The sequence below is a fragment of the Ochotona princeps genome, chromosome 20 (assembly GCF_030435755.1).
Source record: "Ochotona princeps isolate mOchPri1 chromosome 20, mOchPri1.hap1, whole genome shotgun sequence".
NCBI classification, from domain to species: domain Eukaryota; kingdom Metazoa; phylum Chordata; class Mammalia; order Lagomorpha; family Ochotonidae; genus Ochotona; species Ochotona princeps.
This window is the reverse complement of record NC_080851.1, coordinates 8,086,749-8,107,593: the sequence shown is the minus strand read 5'-3', so window position 1 is coordinate 8,107,593 and position 20,845 is coordinate 8,086,749. Positions and strand designations below refer to the sequence as shown.

The 20,845-nt window shown below is 44.3% G+C and overlaps 1 protein-coding gene across 2 annotated transcripts in view; it reads right to left on the bottom strand.

Moving 5' to 3' along the window:
* Positions 1-12,666, bottom strand: part of CFAP69 (cilia and flagella associated protein 69) — a 45,211-nt gene extending 32,545 nt beyond the window's left edge. The window contains exons 1-4 of one of the 2 annotated variants that reach the window (XM_004582511.4): positions 12,485-12,666; positions 6,748-6,807; positions 5,784-5,849; positions 2,616-2,725 (exon numbers count right to left, since the gene is read on the bottom strand). In XM_004582511.4, coding sequence (XP_004582568.2) covers positions 2,616-2,725; positions 5,784-5,849; positions 6,748-6,807; positions 12,485-12,604 — 356 coding nt within the window. In that variant the 5' untranslated portion in view covers positions 12,605-12,666. Of the gene's footprint in view, positions 1-2,615; positions 2,726-5,783; positions 5,850-6,747; positions 6,808-12,484 lie in introns of those variants that run through there. The other variant, XM_058678061.1, reaches the window with a different exon arrangement.
* Between the last annotated feature and the right edge of the window lie 8,179 nt (positions 12,667-20,845).

Below are 20,845 nucleotides of genomic sequence, written 5' to 3'. Positions count from 1 at the left end.
TCAATGGTTTCTTGGTGAGACCAACTCTGGTCTGAAGGTAGAGCCGGCAGAGTATCATCCCAATCAATTAAAAGCCCCAACATAATATTTCCAACCATTTACAACATTGTGGCATTAATTGACACCAATATGTTAATAGGAAAATGCAGGTTCTCAACCATAACCTGTGACTTCTTCATAGACATTTCAATTTTGGTTTATATTCAACCGTGTTCTATACACCTTAAAATGGCTTAGATTGCTATTCAGCTGTCTCATGCCTATTTTAATTTTAGTATTTAGCAGTTTATAGCATTGAAGCACGTTTTCGCTGAACCTGGCTGTTTTTCAGGTGGTCTAACTCTATAATTCTAACAGGATATATGTCAACAGTTTAGGTGAGCATGTTTAGGAGGGGTGTGCAGAGAAATCTTCCATACCCAAGTGAGGAGTAACTAATCTTTGTGTCCCACCCATTGAGTTATAAGTGCATCCCCGCTGATCGTTTCCTGTCTGTTTCTAAGCTTTCCTTGTTGTTCTCTGTCTGTCTATTCTAGTTTTGTTTGTTTGTTTGTTTATTTGTTTTGAGGGGTTTCTGGAGCGCTCCTGATGGTTATTACGAGAGGGGGTGGGGACCCAAAATTGGAAGCAGACAAGGACCAGAGAAAGCTCCTCTCCCTAGTCCTGAAGGAAGTTTACTGTTCTTCTGCTTCTGCAGACCGCTCAGGGCTGGGCTAGATTCTGAGGGAATGGTTAAGCACTCAATAAGGTGTCCAGAAATGGCATGGGCTTAATTGTGCTCCTGTGTGTAAATTGTTAAAGGCCCACTCACCAAGACATTATCAGCGACATTAACTCACAAGCTCACATCGGTTGCAAAAACCACTCACAGGAGCAAACAAGGCCTCAACAGATTACAGAATTCTTAGTGGGGTGTTTGAGTGTCCATGCAAAAAGAGGGTGAAACTGCGTTAAGGGTGGTTACAGAGACATCTGCGGGGCCCTGCCAAACAGCTGGAAGCTCCCCTGGGCACTGCCGAACAGCTGGAAGCTCCCCGGGGTCCTGCCAGACAGGGGAGCTGTTCTCTTCACACCTTCGTGCCATCCACACCCACTGCACGGACCCCAGCAGATTCCCAGTGAAACTGTTGGACATGGCTAGATAACGGGACGCTGGACTGTCTGACATTGTCTGTACCAGCAATGTTGGGGCACACTTAAACAGCATACTGATGGAATTATAACTTGCTATGAACGACTATACTATTGTAAAAATATGGGGAAAATCAGTCAGGGGAGAGATTTTTGTTGAGGCGGATACCAGATCCTACATACCATAAAATTCGAAATAAAACAATAAATAAAAAGGGTGGGAAAAAAGCTTCTTTCTAAAGAATGAAGTGAGAATCATATCCTATTCTTTTGTTTCTTGAAAGCAGAAGGGCAATTATTCATTTATTTATTTATTTATTTATCCTAGTTCCTATTAAAAAGTAGGGCATGATGCAGGCATCCAACAATTATTCATGATTATTTTACTAAGGTATCAACAACATTAAATTTAAGATTGTAAATATTATAAGCAACAATAAAAAAGTGATAGATGCTATCATGAACACATAGTAGCATGAATAGTACTATTTGTATATAAAAATACAATGTTATTGAAGATGTTAAATAGGTAGAAATGTTTAGAAGATAAAATTGTCCGTTTATTTATTATGGCAATTCAATATGTGTCTAGCTTAGCCACTGTGTGGCAGCAAAGAAGCACAATTTAAGTGTGGCTTCTGTCCTGGTGGTAAGGGGCGAAAAATGGAGTATGGGACAAAGCGCTTTTACTGGTAACTTCTGATTTGTATTTTAAAAAATATATAAACCTGGGGCTGGCTGTGGCACAGTAAGTAAAGCCAACACCTGTGTGGCTGGCATCCTATATAGGTGCCCATGGAGAGCCGAAAGCTCTATTTTCTGTTCAGTTCCCTACTAATTCACCTAGGAAGCCAGCAGAAGATGGGCCAAAATGCATGGGTCCTTCCCCCACGTGGGAGACGTGCAAGAAGCTTCTGACCGCTGGCTTCGGGCTGGCCCAGCACTGTGGCATCTGACGAGTGAGGGGGGAATTATCTTTCTTCTCTCTCCCTCTCTGCAACTTTGACTTTCAAATTAAAAAAACAAAAACAAAAACAGGCAAATCTTAAAAAAAAATAAGCCAAGCATAATTGATAGCTTATTCTTCATTCAAATCTATAAAAATCAAAACTAGACATAGGGCTTATTATTATCAGAGTCAAATTATCTAAAAAGATAAGAAAAAAATAGACTGAAACCAAAGATATTATCTATAGATTAACTCAATTATTCATTCTAAAAATACAGTTCCTTGGCTTAACCTAAAATTTATTAATCACTAAACAGCAACTAATTACAAGAATGTATTTTAGTGTGCTTATTTTCGTATCTCATCATCGCAACTATGATAAAACTGACAACTTTCAAAATACAAATTGCTGGACTTAAGTGATCAACTTAAGCTTCCAGAGTCTGTATACCCCACAACACATGATAGCTTTGTGATACATAATAATAAAATGTCACATTCTAATACAAAGTGAAATTAAAGAAAATCTACTTACCCACACAATTGTAGGATATCATATGTAGATTCTATAAAACGAGGATGGTGTTCAATTTTTTCTGCACACAGACTCAGAATTGTAAATATCTGTGCTAAATCCCTTAACGGCTTGAGTATGACTGGTTAAGAAATAAGGAGAACGATTCATATCGCTCTTAGCATAGTCCAAACAGCACTTCTGCTAAGAACATCTATGTAATCCCACCGATTTTGTTACATGGGGCACATACTGCTGAATAACTTTTGTTTTGAAGTCTAAAAAAATTAAGGTCCATTTTTAGAATAGTATTATTTTGTCTCACTAATCTCTTATTCCATTTTTTTCCTGTCACCACAATTTTAGAATCAGATCACCAACCACAACACCACGGATTCAGTTGATCAGTAATTTACTACTGGCCATGCATAACACGCTACAAAAAGTTAACTTAGTGATTAGATTCAATCGTATTTTCTCCCCAACCTCTTACATACAAACATCCGTTGTTCCAAAAACAGTAGCTCAGAGGCTTACTTTATATTACTGCCTTACTTCATTCACATTTAACTCAGACACATGTTCTTGCATTGAGGGTTTACGTTGGTTAGGACTTCATTTTAACTGGTATGTTGGGTGGCTGGGTGTTCAGTCCAGAGGTTAACACACCTGCAACCTGGGCTGCAGGTGTCTGGGCTCAACTCCCAGCTCCAGTTCCTGCTACTGCACACCCTGGGACACAGCAGGAGTGGCTCCAGCAGTTGGGTCCCTGCTACCCATGTGGGAAGCCTGAACTGAGCCCTTGCTCCTGGAGGCTTTGCTCAAAGTGGACCGAGAAGGAATGACGCCATTTCTCTACCTTTCAAATTAACAAACAAAATGTAAAAACTAACATGAAAGCAAAACCTTCCTTTCTAGATCTTCAGGTAAAATTATCTTTTTATTTTACCCTTATAAATAGCCCTTTTGTTGCTTAAACAAATTCTGATTTTGTTCTAAAGCCAGGAGATCAGGGTAGTTATGACTTCAATGTCTTAGGTGAGTTCTACTACTTCTGGCCCAGCACAAAGGCTCACTTGCTAATCTTACCCCTTCAAGTGCCAGGGGCCCATATGGGCATTGGTTATTGTCTCAGTTGTTCCATTTCCCTTCCAAATCCCTGCTTGTGACCTGGGAAAGCAGTCAAGGACGGCCCAAAGCCTTGGGACCCTGCACCTGCATGGAAACCTGAAAGAAGTTTCTGGCTCCTGGTTTTGGATTGGCTCAGCTCTGGCTATTGGGGGAGTGACCCAGCAGTTGGAAGATCTGTCTCCCTGTCTCTCCTTCTCTCTGTGAATCTGACTTTCCAGTAAAAAAAAATATATATATATTAAAACAATCTTTAAAAGAAGAAATAAAAGCAACTAAGACAGGTACTGAGATGCTACTTTACAACAGAAGTCACTGGGTACAAGCAAACAGTGCTTAGTATGCAAAACCCCTCAGACTGATCCAACAGAGCCATATGGAACCAAGGTTAGAAAGGAGGACAAGAAGATTTAGATCAAAGTATAGGGCAGCTTTTCCGGACTAGAAGGCACACAGGGTTTGACGCTGGGACAAGCTAATGCCAGAGATTGCTATGTTCTTTAGACCAGGCCAGAGATGGTCTGCATGCATTCTGCTTAAAGTGTGGTTTATAGGCCACTACCCACTCAGAGACTATAGGTTTCCAGTCTGAAGTAAGAAATTGAGAATGGACAATTGAGAACTTTGTAACAGTAGGATATTTCTGTGGCACTTTTCTTTTTAAAACGATATAGTTATTTATCTGACAGGTAGAGCTACTAAAAGAGAAGGCAAAAGAGGAGAGGAGAGGGGAGAGAAGAAGGGAGGGGAGGGGAGGAGGGAGAGGGAGGGGAGGAGGGAGAGGGAGGGGAGGAGGGAGAGAGAAGTGAGGAAAGATTGCTTTGCTGGTTCATTCTCCAAACGGCTTTAACAACTGCGGCTGGGCCATGTCGAAGCCAGGAGCCTGGCACTCCATCCCAGTCTATCATGTGGGTGCAGGGGCCATTTTCTACCAGTTCCCCAGGTGCATTAGCAGGCAGCTGATTAGGACATATGATCCTATGATGCTGACATCACATGTAGCAGACTCACCTGCTGAGCTATTCTGCTGCCTCACTTCTATTCTTCATAATTATACACACACACACACACACACACACACACACACAGAGGTTTTTTTTGTTTGTTACAACAAAGCAGCACATTTGCCTGAAGCACAGATGGTCTTCAGGTTCTGAGGCATAGTGGTTCCATGTATTTTGACCAGGGTGGCAGACTGAGTCAGGACACTGCATTCATACAATGTTAATCACATTCCCCAGCACTTGCATGTATGTTGTCTCTTCTCATCAACCTCACTGAGTGTGACTGTTCCTATCTTATACGAATGGAGAAGCTAGGAAGCTTAGCAAGGTACAAGCGCTCATTAAAAACTGGTAGAAATAGGACTTTGACTTGGTCCTACTGACGGTATCCAGTCTTTCTGAATCTATAGAAAGTGACACCAAGCTAATTGCATTATATTGTTAGTTGCATTATACTGGTTTTTCATTTTATCTATATTCTCTGACAGAAAGTAAAATTCTGTGAAAACACAAAATGTCACACTATTTTTAAAATTATAGACGCAACGATGGCTTCCCCAAAGATGCCACGCCCTAACCTAGGGAATCAATGTGTATGCTGCCTTCCACTATGAAGACACTTCCAGATGTGATTCAAGATCTTGTGCACGTGGACACAATGCAATTACAGGGACCCTTCTGCAGCAGAGAGGGAGGAGGGGCAGCTGTGAGAGAGAAGCAGAGGGGATGTCATAGCCGAGCCGAGTGATGCCAACTGGAAAGAAGACGGCTATAAAACAAGGGACCCCTATAGGGAGCCTCTGGACAAGAACGGCAAGACAATGGATTCTCCCCTGGAGTCTGCAGAAGGAACCAGCCCTCCAACACCTTGGCTGTTAGCTTGGTGAGGCGGGGTTTGTACTTCCGACCTCCAGAACTATAAGACAGTAAGCTTGCATTATTTCAAGTCACTCAATTTGTGATGAGCTGTTGTTGCAGCAACAGGAAATGATACTTTTCTGATAGAATTCCTCCCATTTCAGAATAAACAAAATGAACGCGCACAAATGAAGGATACAAGTCCATTCTGATAAGACTGCGTCACTTTCTTGACAGCTTTCAGTTGTTTTTCTTCTAAATCATCCTGAAACAAATGACCTGTTTTAGTCTTATGCTATTAAGTCTGTTGATATGCCAAAAAAATGTACTCAGTACATAAAGGGTACACATTACAATTATCAACTACTTCTTCAGATAATATATTTTAAGCAATATAAAGTATTTCCTGAAACAGTAAAAGCAAAAAATAAAACTAGCATTTAAATTTGATTAGGAAACTGGGAATTAAAAGTAGGTTTGCATAAAAAGCAATAGTTACTTCCAGATATAATACTAACAACAGTTGAACATACTAATAATATTTTCTCTGCAATGCAGCAGACAGGCACTGTGCACATAATTCTTCATTCAACTTCACAATGACTCTAATATTAGGAAAACAGTACTAGTATCCTCCTTTTACAGAACAAACAGCATAAGCCAAGTCACTGTAATAACTTATTCAAAACACACAGATAAAGAGCAATGGCATTGATCTGACTCCAGGATCACATTTTCCAGCTCTTCAGATATGTTTTGAGGTGTAGTAGACAAAGCCACACCTCCAATGCTGGCATCCCATACAGCTGCCAGTGTGTTCTGCCTGCTCAACTTCTCATCCAGCTCGCTGGAGGTCTGGGAAAAGCAGTGGAGGAAGGCCCAAGCATTTGGGCACCCACGTGGAAACTGGGAAGAAGTTCCTGGCTCCAGGTTTCAGCTCCGCCCACCCATGGCCATTCCAGCTATCTGGGAACTGAACCAGTGGATAGAAGGTGGATCTCTCTGTGAGTGTGTATGTATTTGTGTGTGTCTATACACATACACCTTTCAAATAAAACTTAAGAAAGCATTTAAGAAAAATATGTTCAGTGTACTGTTTGAACCAAGCATCATTGGTCACCATTCAGGGAAATAAAACTTTGCAAGTGATGTAGCCTACTCACTGCATCAGTTTCTTTGAGGAGTCGGATGACACGCTTAAGGTCCACAGGCTTGAAAACACCCTGGAAAACACACAAATCCTACTATTCTACATCACAAGGATAAAAAAAGCACAGCAAACACACTGCTTTTATAGCATATTTTCCCCTTTGTAACTTGAAAATATCTTATGACAATGAGAGCAAGAATAAAAAAAAGCAGATGAGATTTTTAGAAAATATTTATTTTAGCTATTCAAAAGGCACAGTTACAAAGCAGGAAGGAGAGACACAGAGAAAGCTATTTACTTTCTGCTGGCTCACTGCCCAAATGGCTGCAATGGCCAGAGCTGAGTCAAGCTGAAGTCAGGAGCCAGGAGCTTCTCCCCGGTCTCCCACGTGATGCTGGAGCCCACGGACTTCGGATATCCTACACTGCTTTCCCAGACACCCAAAGGGGCCTGGATGGGAAACGCAGCAGCCCGTATTCAAACTGTTGCCCATGTGACGCCAGTGCTACAGACGAAAACTTAGCCTGCTGAGACAATGTCAGCCCAACTAATGAGATCTTACAGGAGCAAACAACTTTGGATAAAATGGGGCCCATGTGGGAGACCAAAGGAAGCTCCTGGCCTGCTGGCTTTGGATCAGTTCAGCTTTAGCCACTGTGACCATTTGGGGAGTAAACCAGCAGTTGGAAGACCTCTGTATTTCCTTCACTCTGTGTTACTCTGCCTCTTAAATAAAGGCACATCTTAAAAAAAATAATTTTGGAGAATGATACCACTGAATTCTAGAGTTGTCTTATAATTTTAATGTCTTACGATTTCATTAGCCCTGAATTGTCAGGTATGTGCATGCATGGTACACTAAGTTTGCATGTGGAGACCCACAGCAACTCTAACAGGTGGAAAGCCTCTTGTTGAATGAGGTGCTCCTTCCTTCTCAGCGAGTACTAGCAGTGCTTAGATGATCCACATCAGAAAACAGGAACCTTTAAGGTTTTACATCTCAACTTTTCATCTTTTCTCGAGTCACCTTCCCTTCCTGGTTAGTCAGGTGTCATCTGTCACAGTTGCACAGGTTTCCTGCTGTCCCTCTAGCATCCACTCCTGCATCCTTTAACGTCTTCCTTTATGGTCAAATAAACATCTGATCTGAACACAAGCTGTCTGCCTCACTACTTTTGCCTCACTCTGGCCTCTCTGTTGTCACTTCGTTATAATCTTAGCCTCCTCCTTAGTTCGTTCTCATAGGTCCTTCAAGATGAAGCCCTGGTGTCACTTCCCCAAGGGATAAAAAATGCTAGAAACAAAGTCTCTCCTCCATGCCCACACGGCATCCGTGTCTACACTGGCTTTAATTCCCACTCCAGTCACCTTGCTCTGAAAGGGCTCACATGACTACCCCCCACCACGCTGCACCCTGCAGTTTACATAAAGACCAAAACCAAAACCAAACCCAAACTCGTTTTCTGGCATTTCCACACCCAACACTGGATCTGTCATAGCAGAATTGTTAACTGCTCAACGAAAGCTTGGAAAACGCAACCAAGAAGAAGCCATTTTGTGACATTTATCTGTGGGTGATAAGCAAAACCAGAGGTGCTACCTTCCCAAGTTTGAGGACTTGTGATGATACATGAGTCAATCTCCAAAAACTGCTTTGGTTATACACATTTCAAGGATTCCACATATATGAGTATATAGGTACTGTGGGTTTATAGTTTTGGATTTTCTGCAGTGTTTGCTTGGAGGGTTAGTCAACATATTGAAAAGAAAATCATCACAGGGCTTTCTCTTCAATCTCTGTGTGTGTTGCTGGATTTCCCTCCCAGAGGAGCAGGGATAACTTCTAGAAGACACAGAGAGCAGTGAAGACTAAAGCATAGAAACCTCTTGAACACCTCACTTACCAGTTCGCGTTACTCTTTGTTTTTCCTGCTTGGTGTATTTTTGAAGATTTCTTTCTTGGTCCCCTCCCCTGGTGCTGCTCCCCCACCCCCAGCCTCATTCCTTAGCCATTTCCTACTTCCACAAATATTTATTAGCAGGTTAGATGCTTCAGGAATGGTGCAGGCACAGGAACACACTGTCTTTTTAGTTCAGGGGCATCAGTCTGCAGCAGGATTTTAAAGAAGGCCTTACATGTGACACCAAGACTCTTAGAAAGCCACTGAAGGGTTCTGAGTGACTGAATATGTACCTGGATGGCAGCCAGATTATAAATGCTAAAACTGCTCTGGGCTACAACCTCAGCAGCAATCAGCCTGGGAAATGAAGCCACAGTCCCACAGCAATTGGTCCAGACATGTCTAGGCTTTGGTAAATGATTGTCAGCTTCCTCATCTGTTGCCTGCCCTGCTTCTAACTCAGGACAAGAGAAATCAAACACAAAACACAGAAACAAAGAGAAATTTTGTTGGCAGAAGAAGCCAACAAAATGTGTGATAATTATGATTCCCAAGTCAATCTCATAGGATGCCCTGCTTCTATCCTGCTCACCTCCAGCTTTCCCATGGCAACCACCTCCACTGAGAGCAGATCAGAAGATGTCCCCCTCACCTTTTCCCGCTGTAGAGCTTCCCTGCCTCCCTGAGTCTCTGCCCACAGCAACAGACAGCAGGCAGCTGCCGGTCTGTGCTCTCATTAGTGTGGCCTTTTTCGCCGCAAGATTCAACCCAAAAAATATTAGTAACAGAACCATCATTTTGTCTGCTCGGCGGAAACTGAACCAGATGGGACTGGACTGGAGGAAGGAGTTTAGTTTGTAACTCTGGAGCTCTCCTAAGATTCTGGCAGCTGGAACAGGCAACAGCAACTGGAGTTAAATCATCAAAGAGGTAGAACTGGTGAGGCTGAATGACTGATGAGCACAGTAGGAAGAGGAGCAAGGTAAGGATGCTTTCCCAGCTTGAGCGACTACACAAGTGATCTCGCCTTTCACCCTCCGGGTCTGCTAAAGCAAGAGGCTAGAGCTGGGCAGGACATAGCTTTGCAGCAGAGGTTTCTGAAACAGACTTCAGTGGCAATGGAAGATTTGTGGTAAATGAGGTCAACTAGTCACAAATACACATTCATTCCACAAATATGTATTGAGTGTCCCTTGTGGGCTAGGCTAGGACAGTGATTAAAACCTACACCATCTCCTCCTCCTGTGACAAACAGCTAGACTTTGGGGAGACAAAATGAGGTAGCCGTAGGTTCAGGACAAGATGATGATATACTAAAAAAAATCAAGGGGGTGGGAGGTGCTGGGGTGCTGTGGAGTAAGGTCATCTCTCCAGCAGTCCCTGCAGGACTCGGAGAGAGGGCTAACACTGCAGTGAAGTCTTGAAGGAGGTTAAGAGAACGTGCTGGCTAGGGCAAATGTCAAGGCCTGGTCCCCTTGACAAGAGGCCAGGACACCAGCGGGGCTGCAGCTTCATGGAAACCTTCCTAAGCTAGAAAAAGCCAGAAGAAGCTAATAGCGGAAGGAGTTCTGGGAAGGACATAAGCCTATTAGGGTTTATGGGGGAAGGGGCTTCAGAAAGCTCACGGAGAAGTTGCATGAAAGATAAGTTTATTTTGGTGTAAACGTTTTTTTGAAATCCACAGTTATTGTTGTGATACAGCAGCAGCCATGGCCACCTTTATCCAAGAAGCTAGAGCTTCCAGAAGCATTTGGTCCACAAAGCTTCTGTCCATTTGACAGAAGGTAAAATACCTGCTTTTAGGCCCGTGGCTCGTAAGCCCTGGAGCTGCTGTAAGGAACTGAGTGGCGTCCACACTCACTTCTGGCTGCCAGGATGAGCTGCTTCTCAAGCAGACGTGGGGGAAGGGTGCCAGGGTGGGATGGCTGGACAGGACACACTCAGAACAAGAAGGCTGAGCCACCACCAAGATTTCTTTCACCTCTAAAACATTTTTATCCTTTAGAACATTTCAATACTGTTAGAAATAGTTATTAACAAGCCACAGACAGGATTAATTTCTTCCTGGAAGAGAAACCAGGATCCTGGAAGGAAAGGTAGTGATGAGAGAAAAGGATAGATTAAAAAAAAAAAAAAGGAAAAAGGTGAAACCAATGGGCTCGCACGGTGGCTCAGCAGGCTAATCCTCTACTTCGGAGTGAGTGCACCCTGTCTTGCAGTGTTGGGATTCCACATGGGTAACTGCTTGTATCCTGGCAGCTTCACTTCCTATCCAGTTCCCTGCTCATGGCCTGGGAAAGCAGCAGAGGATGGCCCAAGTGCTTGGGACTCTGCACCGACGTGTTGGGGCCCTGAAGAGGCTCCTGACTCCTGGCTTCAGGCCAGTTCAGCTCAGCTCCGGCCTTCGTGGTCATTAGCGGAGTGAAACAGCAGACAGAAGAATCTCTTTGTCCTCTCCATAACTCTGCTTTTCAAACAAAAATAAATAAATCTTCAGAAAAAAAGACAAAAAGGAGAGCAAAGAGAGAAAAACATATGCACAAGTGTGGATTTAAAAAATTTCTACACCAACATAATTCCATTTTCCAAGAACTTAAAAAAAAATCCTGGTATACATATACTAAATAGACGTACTGCGCTTTCTTTGGTATGCTGTGGCTTGTTAAAAGCATATCTCCTTTTTCCTTAAATAATAATAACAATAATAGCAACTAAAGTGGAAAGGGCAGGCAATCCGAGGGTCACGGGCTGCCTCAGCTCACCTTCCCGGTATCTGGGGGCAGATCCATAATGCTGGGCATCTTCCCAGTCCTGCCCCGGGAGAGGAGAGAGGTCGCCTGTTGAGCCCCGTCCCGGGCTTAACACCAGCTCTTCTCTGCTCGGGGAGGGACGGAGGGACTGGAGGAGGGATGGGGCTCAGCCCGGCTCCCCAGCCCGCGGCCCTCCGGGAAATGCCCCAGGGCTTGGGGTTAGGCGCAGTTCGCAGCAGCTCTAGGTGCTCCTGACGCCAGACCGGGACTCGCCAAGCCTCCGCAGGGATTCCTGGGGGTCCCAGCTCATTAGTGGGAGGCAGGACCTAGTTCCTCTATAGAATTCAGGGCTCCCGGGACACCCTTTGGAGCCCTGAGGTGAATGGAGGGTGGGGATGGGGTGGAGCAGGGTGGCAAACCCTCCTGGGAAATAAAGGGTTTGGGATCTGGAAACACCCCGGGCCCGGAACACGTGTGTGTGTGTGTGTGTGTGTGTGTGTGTGTGTGTGTGTGGTGGGGTGTACTCTCTAAACGGATATTTCTCGACTGGAAGAATTACAGAAGCCAACGCCAGCACGGTCGGAATGCATCCACTCTCTCTCTCCCAAGTCTCTCCAGTTCGCCCTCATCCTCTCCTCCTCGGGCTCGCCCCGTCTCCACATGCGCCCTCATCTCGCCCCTTCTGGCTCGCCCAGTCTCCACACGCGCCCCTCGCCCCTTCTAGCTCGCCTCGTCTCCACACGCGCCCCTCGCCCCCTCGGGCTCGCCCCGTCTCCACACGCGCCCCTCGCCCCCTCGGGCTCGCCCCATCTCCACACACGTCCCTCGCCCCCTCGGGCTCGCCCCGTCTCCACAAGCGCCCCTCGCCCCCTCCGGCTCGCCCCGTCTCCACACGCGCCCCTCGCCCCCTCCGGCTCGCCCCGTCTCCACAAGCGCCCCTCGCCCCCTCGGGCTCGCCCCGTCTCCACACGCGCCCCTCGCTCCCTCGGGCTCGCCCCGTCTCCACACGCGCCCCTCGCCCCCTCGGGCTCGTCCCGTCTCCACACCCGCCCCCCGGCCTTCGACCCCGTGCCCTGCCTCCCCTGACACCCGCCCTTACCTGCGCCTCCTCGTCCACCGTCACCAGCCTGGCCACTGGGGTCTGGCGGAAGCTGCTGGTCCTTTTGCTGCCGTCGTATCCCTGAGGCTCGGCCATCGAAGGGGCCTCGAGAGTAGCCATATCAGGTGGGTACAGGATGAGGGCACAGGTCCTCCTGTTCTTCGCTGGGCAGGCAGCTGCGAGACCCTTAGAAGTTCTCCCCACCCCTACAATACCGAAAAGAGAAGACAGTCTGAGAGCAACTAGAGTTGGCTCTGGCGGCAGCCTCCGCCACTGGGGAGCTACCCGTCCAGCGCCGCAGCCGCCCACCCCGGTCCCGCGACGCCAGCTGGCCAGCCGGTTGCTAACACACGCTGGCGCGTTGCTAGGGGCGGGGTCAGAGGCGGCGACTGCTACGGAGAGCCGGAGAGCCAAACTACTCCAAAGGCTAATCTCTACCTGCAGTCTCTGGATGGCAGGATTTGCAGGGGTGTTGGAAGCAGGGAAGACAACGGGAACAAAGGAGTGGTACCTGCGGCACCGAGCATGTTTCTGGTGCTGGTGTTTAGGGCCAGGCCTGGCTGGAAACAGGCTTGGCTGAGTGGAACCTTGAGGGGTTTCTTCTGCATTGCCTGGCCAGTGAGATGATGTCCCTGGTGTTTCCCCCTTCTCCTGAACTGTAGGAGGGTCAGCCCAAGAACCGAATAGAAGGCTGTGGCCAGTGGGTGGATTGAGGGCGAGTTTGAGTTGAATCTCAACTTCTGTCATGAGTCAGACTGGATTGTTGAGGGGCCTGATGGTGTCAGGTGGTGCGCTGCACAGTAAAGGCCCAGTGTTGACCACACTGGGGCTCTTCCTTCTCTTTACTGTTCCATCTTTAGACCCAGAATGATGGTAAAACATTTAACTTGGCTCTAACCACCGTGGCCTTGACAGATTCTTAGGATCCTCCTACCCTTTCCATTTTTGCCCCAAGATTTGAATGTAACTTTTTGTGTTTACATCTGTGCAATTGGTAAATTCCGAAAGAGCACGTAACAGACTCCAGTCACGTAAATATCACTCCCTTCTCAGGGACTCTAATTCATAAAATGGATAGGTGGGTCGGTGATTTCTAAGGCTCCTCCCAACCCAAACACCGATGACATTTTAAGCCCTAGAATAGACGTAGGGACAGGAGGGCCTTGGCAGCACCTGCTGAAAACCATCGCCAAAGAAAGCACAGTCCTCTGAGAGATGACCGAGCATGCCCAGTGCCCCTTTCTGCCCCCTGTTTTTCCAGCTGCGTGGTGCTGAGTCGGCAGAAACAGTCCTGAGAGCACAAACAGCCCGGTCAGCCTGTGAACACTCTTCCGTCCTGTAGCATTGCGCACTGCTGACCTTCGTGCATATCCTTCGTGCGTCTCCCTAGATAGGTTTCCACATTCCTTCCCTGCCCCATTTATTTATTTATTATTTACTTATTTATGGGAAAGGCAATATACAGACAAAAGGAGATATAGACAGAGAGAAAGATCTTTCATCTGCTGGTTCACTTGCCAATTGACTGCAACGGCCAGAGCTGAGCCGATCCGAAGCCAGGAGCCAGGAGTTTCTGCCAGGTCCCCCATGTGGGTGCAGCCTTTGAGCTGTCCTTGACTGCTTTTCCAGACCACAAGCTGGAAGCTGGAAAGGAAGTGGAGCAGCCAGGATATGAACTGGCACCCACATGGGATCCCAGCACACACAATGTGAAGAGTTTAGCCACTATGTTATAGCACCACCCCCACTCCCTAATTTTTATCTTTACAGTTACAAAAACTCTTTAATTGTTTAAAAATCTACTTGAAAGGCAGAGCTAGAAAGGGAAGAGGCAGAGACTTTCCATGTATAAGTTCATCTCTGCAAAACACCTGCCACGCCCTTCGAGCAGAGCTTGCCTAGGAGACCCGCTAACTTGGGTGTCTCCGCATCACAGGCTGACGCTGCGAGGGCCCACAAACCTGCTGACCCTGGAAGCCTCCCCCGGGTGACTGAAGTCTGACTAATGATCAACAGGGTATTTACCTTCACCCACTGTGTACAGACCTACATATTTATTCTGTCCACAATACCTGTTTCCTGTGCTTTTTGAACACAGTTTTCAGGAATGTTCCCTCACCACCACACCCCAGCACTAAAAACCCCCTGAACTTTCTTCCTCAGTGAACTGAGGTTCAATGGCAACCTGACATGAGTAGAACTTGAACTGCAGTTTCTTTAACCACTGACAGGTCATCCAGACAGACATCCTCAACTATCCCAGAATCAGACTTGACAGACTGTCTTGTTGTGTTACAGAGGTGCTAAGTGTCCCCTGTGTTACTTCTGCATTATGTGATGGGGTTGGCACTTGACATCTGCGAGGGAGTGGCTTCATTCCACTTTGTCTGGAGGACAGGCAACGTCTGCAGAAGCTGAGATCCTCAATGCAGAACGGTTAGTATTTACACACAGCTGCTGCACATCTGCAGTCTTCCTTAGGTCATCTAGATTGCTCATAGACCTAATGCAGAATAAATGTTACGTCAACAGTGTTACACTGCATTGTTTCAGGAATGAGAGGGAAAAAAGATGGCACATGTCTAGTATAGACACACTTGGGGAGTCGATGGAGGATGTCTCTTTCTCTCCTCTCTGTAAATCAGCAATTTCAAATAAAAATAAATAAATCTAAAAAAAAAAAAAAAGACTCCAAGGGCTATAACACATTTTTACTTTATTTGAAGCCCAATTTAACTTTACATATCACTCAGAGTTAGGTCAACACTAGGTCCTTGCCACTCAAGGTGGGGTCATTGTACTGCCCGTTGGCACCGGGGCTGCCCAGGGATGCAGACTGCCTCAAGCTGCAGTCCCCATTTCAACAAGATCTCCAGGTGACCCGTACACACATCCAGGCTGCAGACGCTGCAGCAGTGTGTGTGTGTGTGATGTGATGTGTGTGTGTGGGGGTGGTGTGTGTGTGTGTGATGTGTGTGTGTGTGGTGTGTGGGGGGGTGGTGTGTGTGTGATGTGTGTGTGTGGTGTGTGGGGGGTGGTGTGTGTGATGTGTGTGTGTGGTGTGGGGGGTGGTGTGTGTGTGTGTGTGATGTGTGTGTGTGGTGTGTGGGGGGTGGTGTGTGTGTGATGTGTGTGTGTGGTGTGTGGGGGGTGGTGTGTGTGTGATGTGTGTGTGTGGTGTGTGGGGGTGGTGTGTGTGTGATGTGTGTGTGTGGGGTGTGTGTGTGTGTATGTGGTGTGTCTGTGTGCATTGTTGTTTAAAAGGAACTTTATCAGTCTCCATAAAACTAGTTTTTACTAGCGATTCCAGTTGTGAATTTTCCACATTCTTTGTTTGCCTAATGATGTGAATCTTAGACTTACCTGCTTTTCTTCTTGGTAACCAAATCAAGTCTAAGATTTTAAAAAATGTTAGTTGTTTAAGTTACTTGTGTGGATTTAACTTTAATCATTACGCACTGATTCCTTTTTTATGGCACCAAAATACAAAGGGTCGAAACGGTCAAGTGACTACTGAAATGGCAATTCTTTTCCAGTAATTGATATGTGAATAGTAGAGTAACAAGGAGAAACAAACTGAAGCAAAAAAAGAAAAAAAAAAAAAAGAAAAAGAAAAAGAAATGTCTCAATTTGACGATTCTGTGGAACAATTCTTGTGAGTCAGACTGTAATTTCTTAGAAGTCATTGTAGATTTAAAAATAAACTAGAAATTTTCATGTTAACATATATACAAAATTTATGTTAAAAAGTAATAAGGAAAGCTAAATACATTTCGAAGTAAAGGAATGCAATATTAAGAAATAATGTGATTCCTATTTTTTTGCTTCTTTCAAAAGATTTTCTCTTGCTTATACTCCAGCAATGTTCAGTAGAACTGTAATTATTTATGAACATGAATTAAGGCTATTCCTAATAAATATTTGAGGTTACATGTGAAGTTTGGCAATCTTTAAATTAATACCAGATGTTTGAAATGTTCAAACAAGTGTTAACTGCTTTCTGAGTCAGAGTAAGTTAGAAAAATTTTATAGCACATATGAGATGTAATTATTGCCTTAGTAGGTTACCTTTAGGGAAATTTTGTATCACTAGAAATTCATATAAAGCTAGAGTTTAATCTACTTCAGTGTCTTTAAATATCTTTCAGGTCAGGGCTGGTCTTGTGACCCCGCAGGCTGTGTTTTCAGTGTCCTATATCGGAGTGCCATTTTGAAATCCACTTGTGGTCCCAGCTGCTTCACTTGGCTTCCTGCTAATGCTCCTGGGAAGGTGCTCCTGGCTCCTGGCTTCAGTTTGACCCAACCTTGGCTGTTGCAGCCATTTGGAAAATCTCTCACTGTCTCTGCTCTCTGTTGTTCTGCCTTTCAAGTAAATAACTTGTTTTCTAAAAATAACCTGTCAGGTTGACTGTCAAAGAAAATTGATTAATTTTTTAAAAATATTTAAAAAATTTTTTATTTGTATTGGAAAGACAAATCAGACTTATGGAGAGAAGGACAGAGAAAGATCTTCTGTCCACTGGTTCACTCCCCATATGGTTGCAACAGGTAGAGCTAAGCTAATCTGAAGCTAGGAGCCAGGAGCTTTTTCCAGGTTTCCCATGAGGGTGCAGGGTCCCAAGGCTTTGGGTCATCCTCTACCTCTTTCCCAGACCACAAGTGGAGAGTTGAATGAGAAATGGAGCATTTGGGATAGGAACTGCACCCATATGAGATTAAGGAATGGGGCATTTAAGGAGGATTTATGAACAACTCATTTGGGGGAAAGGAAGGGAAGAGAATTCATCTACTCCTGTGTTAGGCTGCATCTCCTGGGTTCAAGCCAATTGAATCCTAATGCCAGACTTCATTAGACGTACATGCCACACCTGCACCACACTTGCACTGAAAGGTCACTGGTTGCTTGCAGGCACTTCTGATTTAACCGATTAGTCTGCATATCAGCAACAATTCTGCTTTCAAGATGTCAGCACTCTGGGACTGCCTGGCAGAGGCAAGGGAAGACAGGGACTCCGAGATCCAATGCAAGGTGCAACACCCAGGACTCCGTACCAGGCAGCAGTGTGCTGGTGCTGGCAGCAGTCACAGGGACCCTGCTCTAGGGTGAATGCGCAGCTGCAGGCCACCAGTCCTGAAGCAAGACAAGGGGTAGAGGCCGTGAAGGGAGGGGCATGGCCGCATGGATGTCAGTGATAATAACCCAACTTCTGTCACAATCAGCCATGATTCATCAGTCTCTGGTATCCACTGAAGCTCCCACAACACTAGACACTAGCCCCTAGAAGCTGTTCAAAGTTCCTGTGCTATCAGGAAGCCTGCAGAAGAGCTTGAATTTGTGTGTGAACCTTTATGTAAAGATGCTTCATAAGTGTATGTTGTGAAATAATTTGAAGAACATCACCTTATTAGACACACCCTCCCCCACCCCCAGCCCGTCATCATCACTTGTATTGCTTTCTTGGTGCTGGTGAAAGGAAACAGGAAACAGAAATGTGTGAGATGGCTTCCAACAAGCACTGCAACTATTACTCCACAACTGGGAAAAAAAATCCATTTTTCTCCAAAGAAGTTAAAACCGCAGTACATTTTATTTTTAAATCTTTATAAGGCAGGTCTATGAGAATGATATGAAAACCTGGCATATAATTTGACAATGACATCTTGTAGATTACACAGTTCAGTAAATATCAGTTGCACAGTTATAAAGAAAACCATATTCCCTAAGCAGATACAAAATATCCAGTGAAATATCAAGGCAAAAAAACAAGTATAGTTAAGTGGCAATGGAAATCCAATTTTATATGAATTGCACATCACCCTTTACAAGATTTTAAAGGGAAGAATTATTGCAGTCTGTTCTATTCGAACAGCCTTACACAGTGTCATGACAAGGACGCCAAGTCCAGAAAGGATTCACTTTGACTTCAGGTAGCAAACTCCACTTTACAGTGGCTTAAATGCAGGACAATGTGGCAGAAGCAGGGGAAAGCACAAGGCCTTCCTGGGGTTGAATCCTAGGGTCTTCTGGAGGGATCTGGGATACAGTTGAATCCACAACCTAAGCAGCAAGATGAAGGAACCAGGGAGACCACAGGCTGCTTTCCTGGAGGAGCAGTGGCAGCATGGCCAGACCTCTCCTGAAAACCCTGGAGAGAAGACTCGCTTGAGGCTGGCAATTCAGAAATCACACTGAAGCTTATGCTTTTCTGATTTAATTGAACCCATTTAGTCATTGGGAAAATCCGTATGGTTCCTGAAAGCTAAAAATCTGTGTGTGTGTGTTTGTGTGTGTGTGAGTGTGTATGGCCAGAGCACAGGGTAGTCGCAGATGGACAGAATCTCTAAAAATCAACCACTTTTAAAGTTTTCTCCCATGGGGAAAAAAAAGACATGGAAGAATTTCTTTGTCCCAGGAAAGCTCAGTGTGAGGGTGAGGACAGATTGCATTTTCACTGAAGTTATTGCAGATCCACTTAGAGCTAAGAACAGCTGCAGGACAGACACCTGACATTGTTTCACTGACTCAGGAACAGCTGGGAGAGAGACGTGTCACTTCGCGATGACACACTGAGCGAGGCTGCCCTCCACAGCTTTGCTCTAAGTTAGAAAATCATGAGATCATTTCGACACAACCTTTGAGGCTACTGAAACGCTTATTTCAAAATGAGGACTCTCAGATTGAGGCAACTGTATAGTTAGTTCATGTTTACAGAAGTACTTATGGGTTATATTTCTGGCACTTTATTTACAAGGTCACCTAAGAAACCTTAAATATCCTAAAGCACTTTTGCAGGGAAGATTCTGTATAGGTTCTACGACGAAGCAGTTCAATCATGAAAGGCAATGAAGAAGGATTTAGGTTTCATCATACTGCATGAGACAAATACAAAAATTGGATATGCTACATTCTTGAAGCCCTTTTACACAGATCATTTTTATAACTGACTGTGATGGGAGTATATAAACATATCCTAAATCACTGTTACAAGCTTGATTTTGAAAGTCAAATTCCTTAAGTGAGGGATATATTAATTTATGAGAAATTAATCAGGTAGTATAACACTAGACTTCATCAGCCACCTTTTATGCAGCTCAAAATAATTATCTCTGATAAATACTTGCAAATATAATTTATCCTTACATTTAAATATTTTAAAGTTTAAATAAAAATTTCACATGTAGACAATCTGGGATGATTTCCATATATTCTTTGAAAAATAGATGTTTAATGGATACAGTCCTATTTAAATGTGACTTCAAATACTTTTACTAGGGGGAGGCACGGAATCTGTACATGAAAGTTTGTTGCAGCGCTTAGCCTGTGGGTATTTTCCACGTAGGAAAAAAGTGACTAGCTTTTCTTTGCATAGGATTCAGCCTGGGTCTATCTGCTACATTCTCATTTCCTCAGGGCCGCTTCTAAAGCACTGGATCAGGGAACCGGTCCCTGCTCTTCAGTTCTCGCCACTTCATTCTCACATTAACCAACCGCAGGACTAAGTCCTTTTGCTGAGGACAGCAGAATGAAGCAAAAAAAAGTTATAATTACTATAAAAAATAATGATTCACAAAAATGATCACATTGGAAGCGGTAAAAGCATTAAAAATCAATTTCATTTTTTAGAAAGGTTTTAAATCCTTAGAATGATAATGAATAACCTACAACTATCCTAAGACTTGAAGATAATTCCATTTTTATAAACTGAAAAGGAGACATTGCCATGTGGAATATGAGTTATACATTTTCATACAAGTTTTCTCATAATTTCAAAGGATTCATGTTCCAATACTTTTACATGTATTCTGGGCTACTTACTATAAACAACAGCATACTTCAGTAGTCATCTAACTTCTGTAACTATTTTATTATGTTTCCATATTAAAAGGATAATTTATGGTATTCAGAGAGTAAAATGTAAGAAATAAGAGTACTGAAGATATTTGTAACTGTAATATTGTGTGGACGTGTTCACCCTTCAAAGTTATCATTCAACTAAATTCTACCTATGAAGTATAAAGGGATCCTCAAGAAGGAAGAGATATAATTAAAATAAAAGATATAATTAAAATAAAAGCGATATAATTAAAATAATAAACATAGCGGTCAGTTGAGAGCACAAAAGCATCAGAGAGTCGTGAGACTCAGAGAATCGCACGGACAAGGTAGGCCCCACAACACAAAGTTCTGTTCTTTCTGGCAGCAAGATTAAAGTGGGTAAGCGTAGAGATGTCGTAATTTCTGGCACAGGAATGCATATAATTGTTTCTTGTCTGCAACTCTCTGTTTTTAATCAGTCAGTGGAAGAACATGCACGCTAAGATTCGAACCAAGCATGACTGCAAGGCGGAATGTCAGCACCA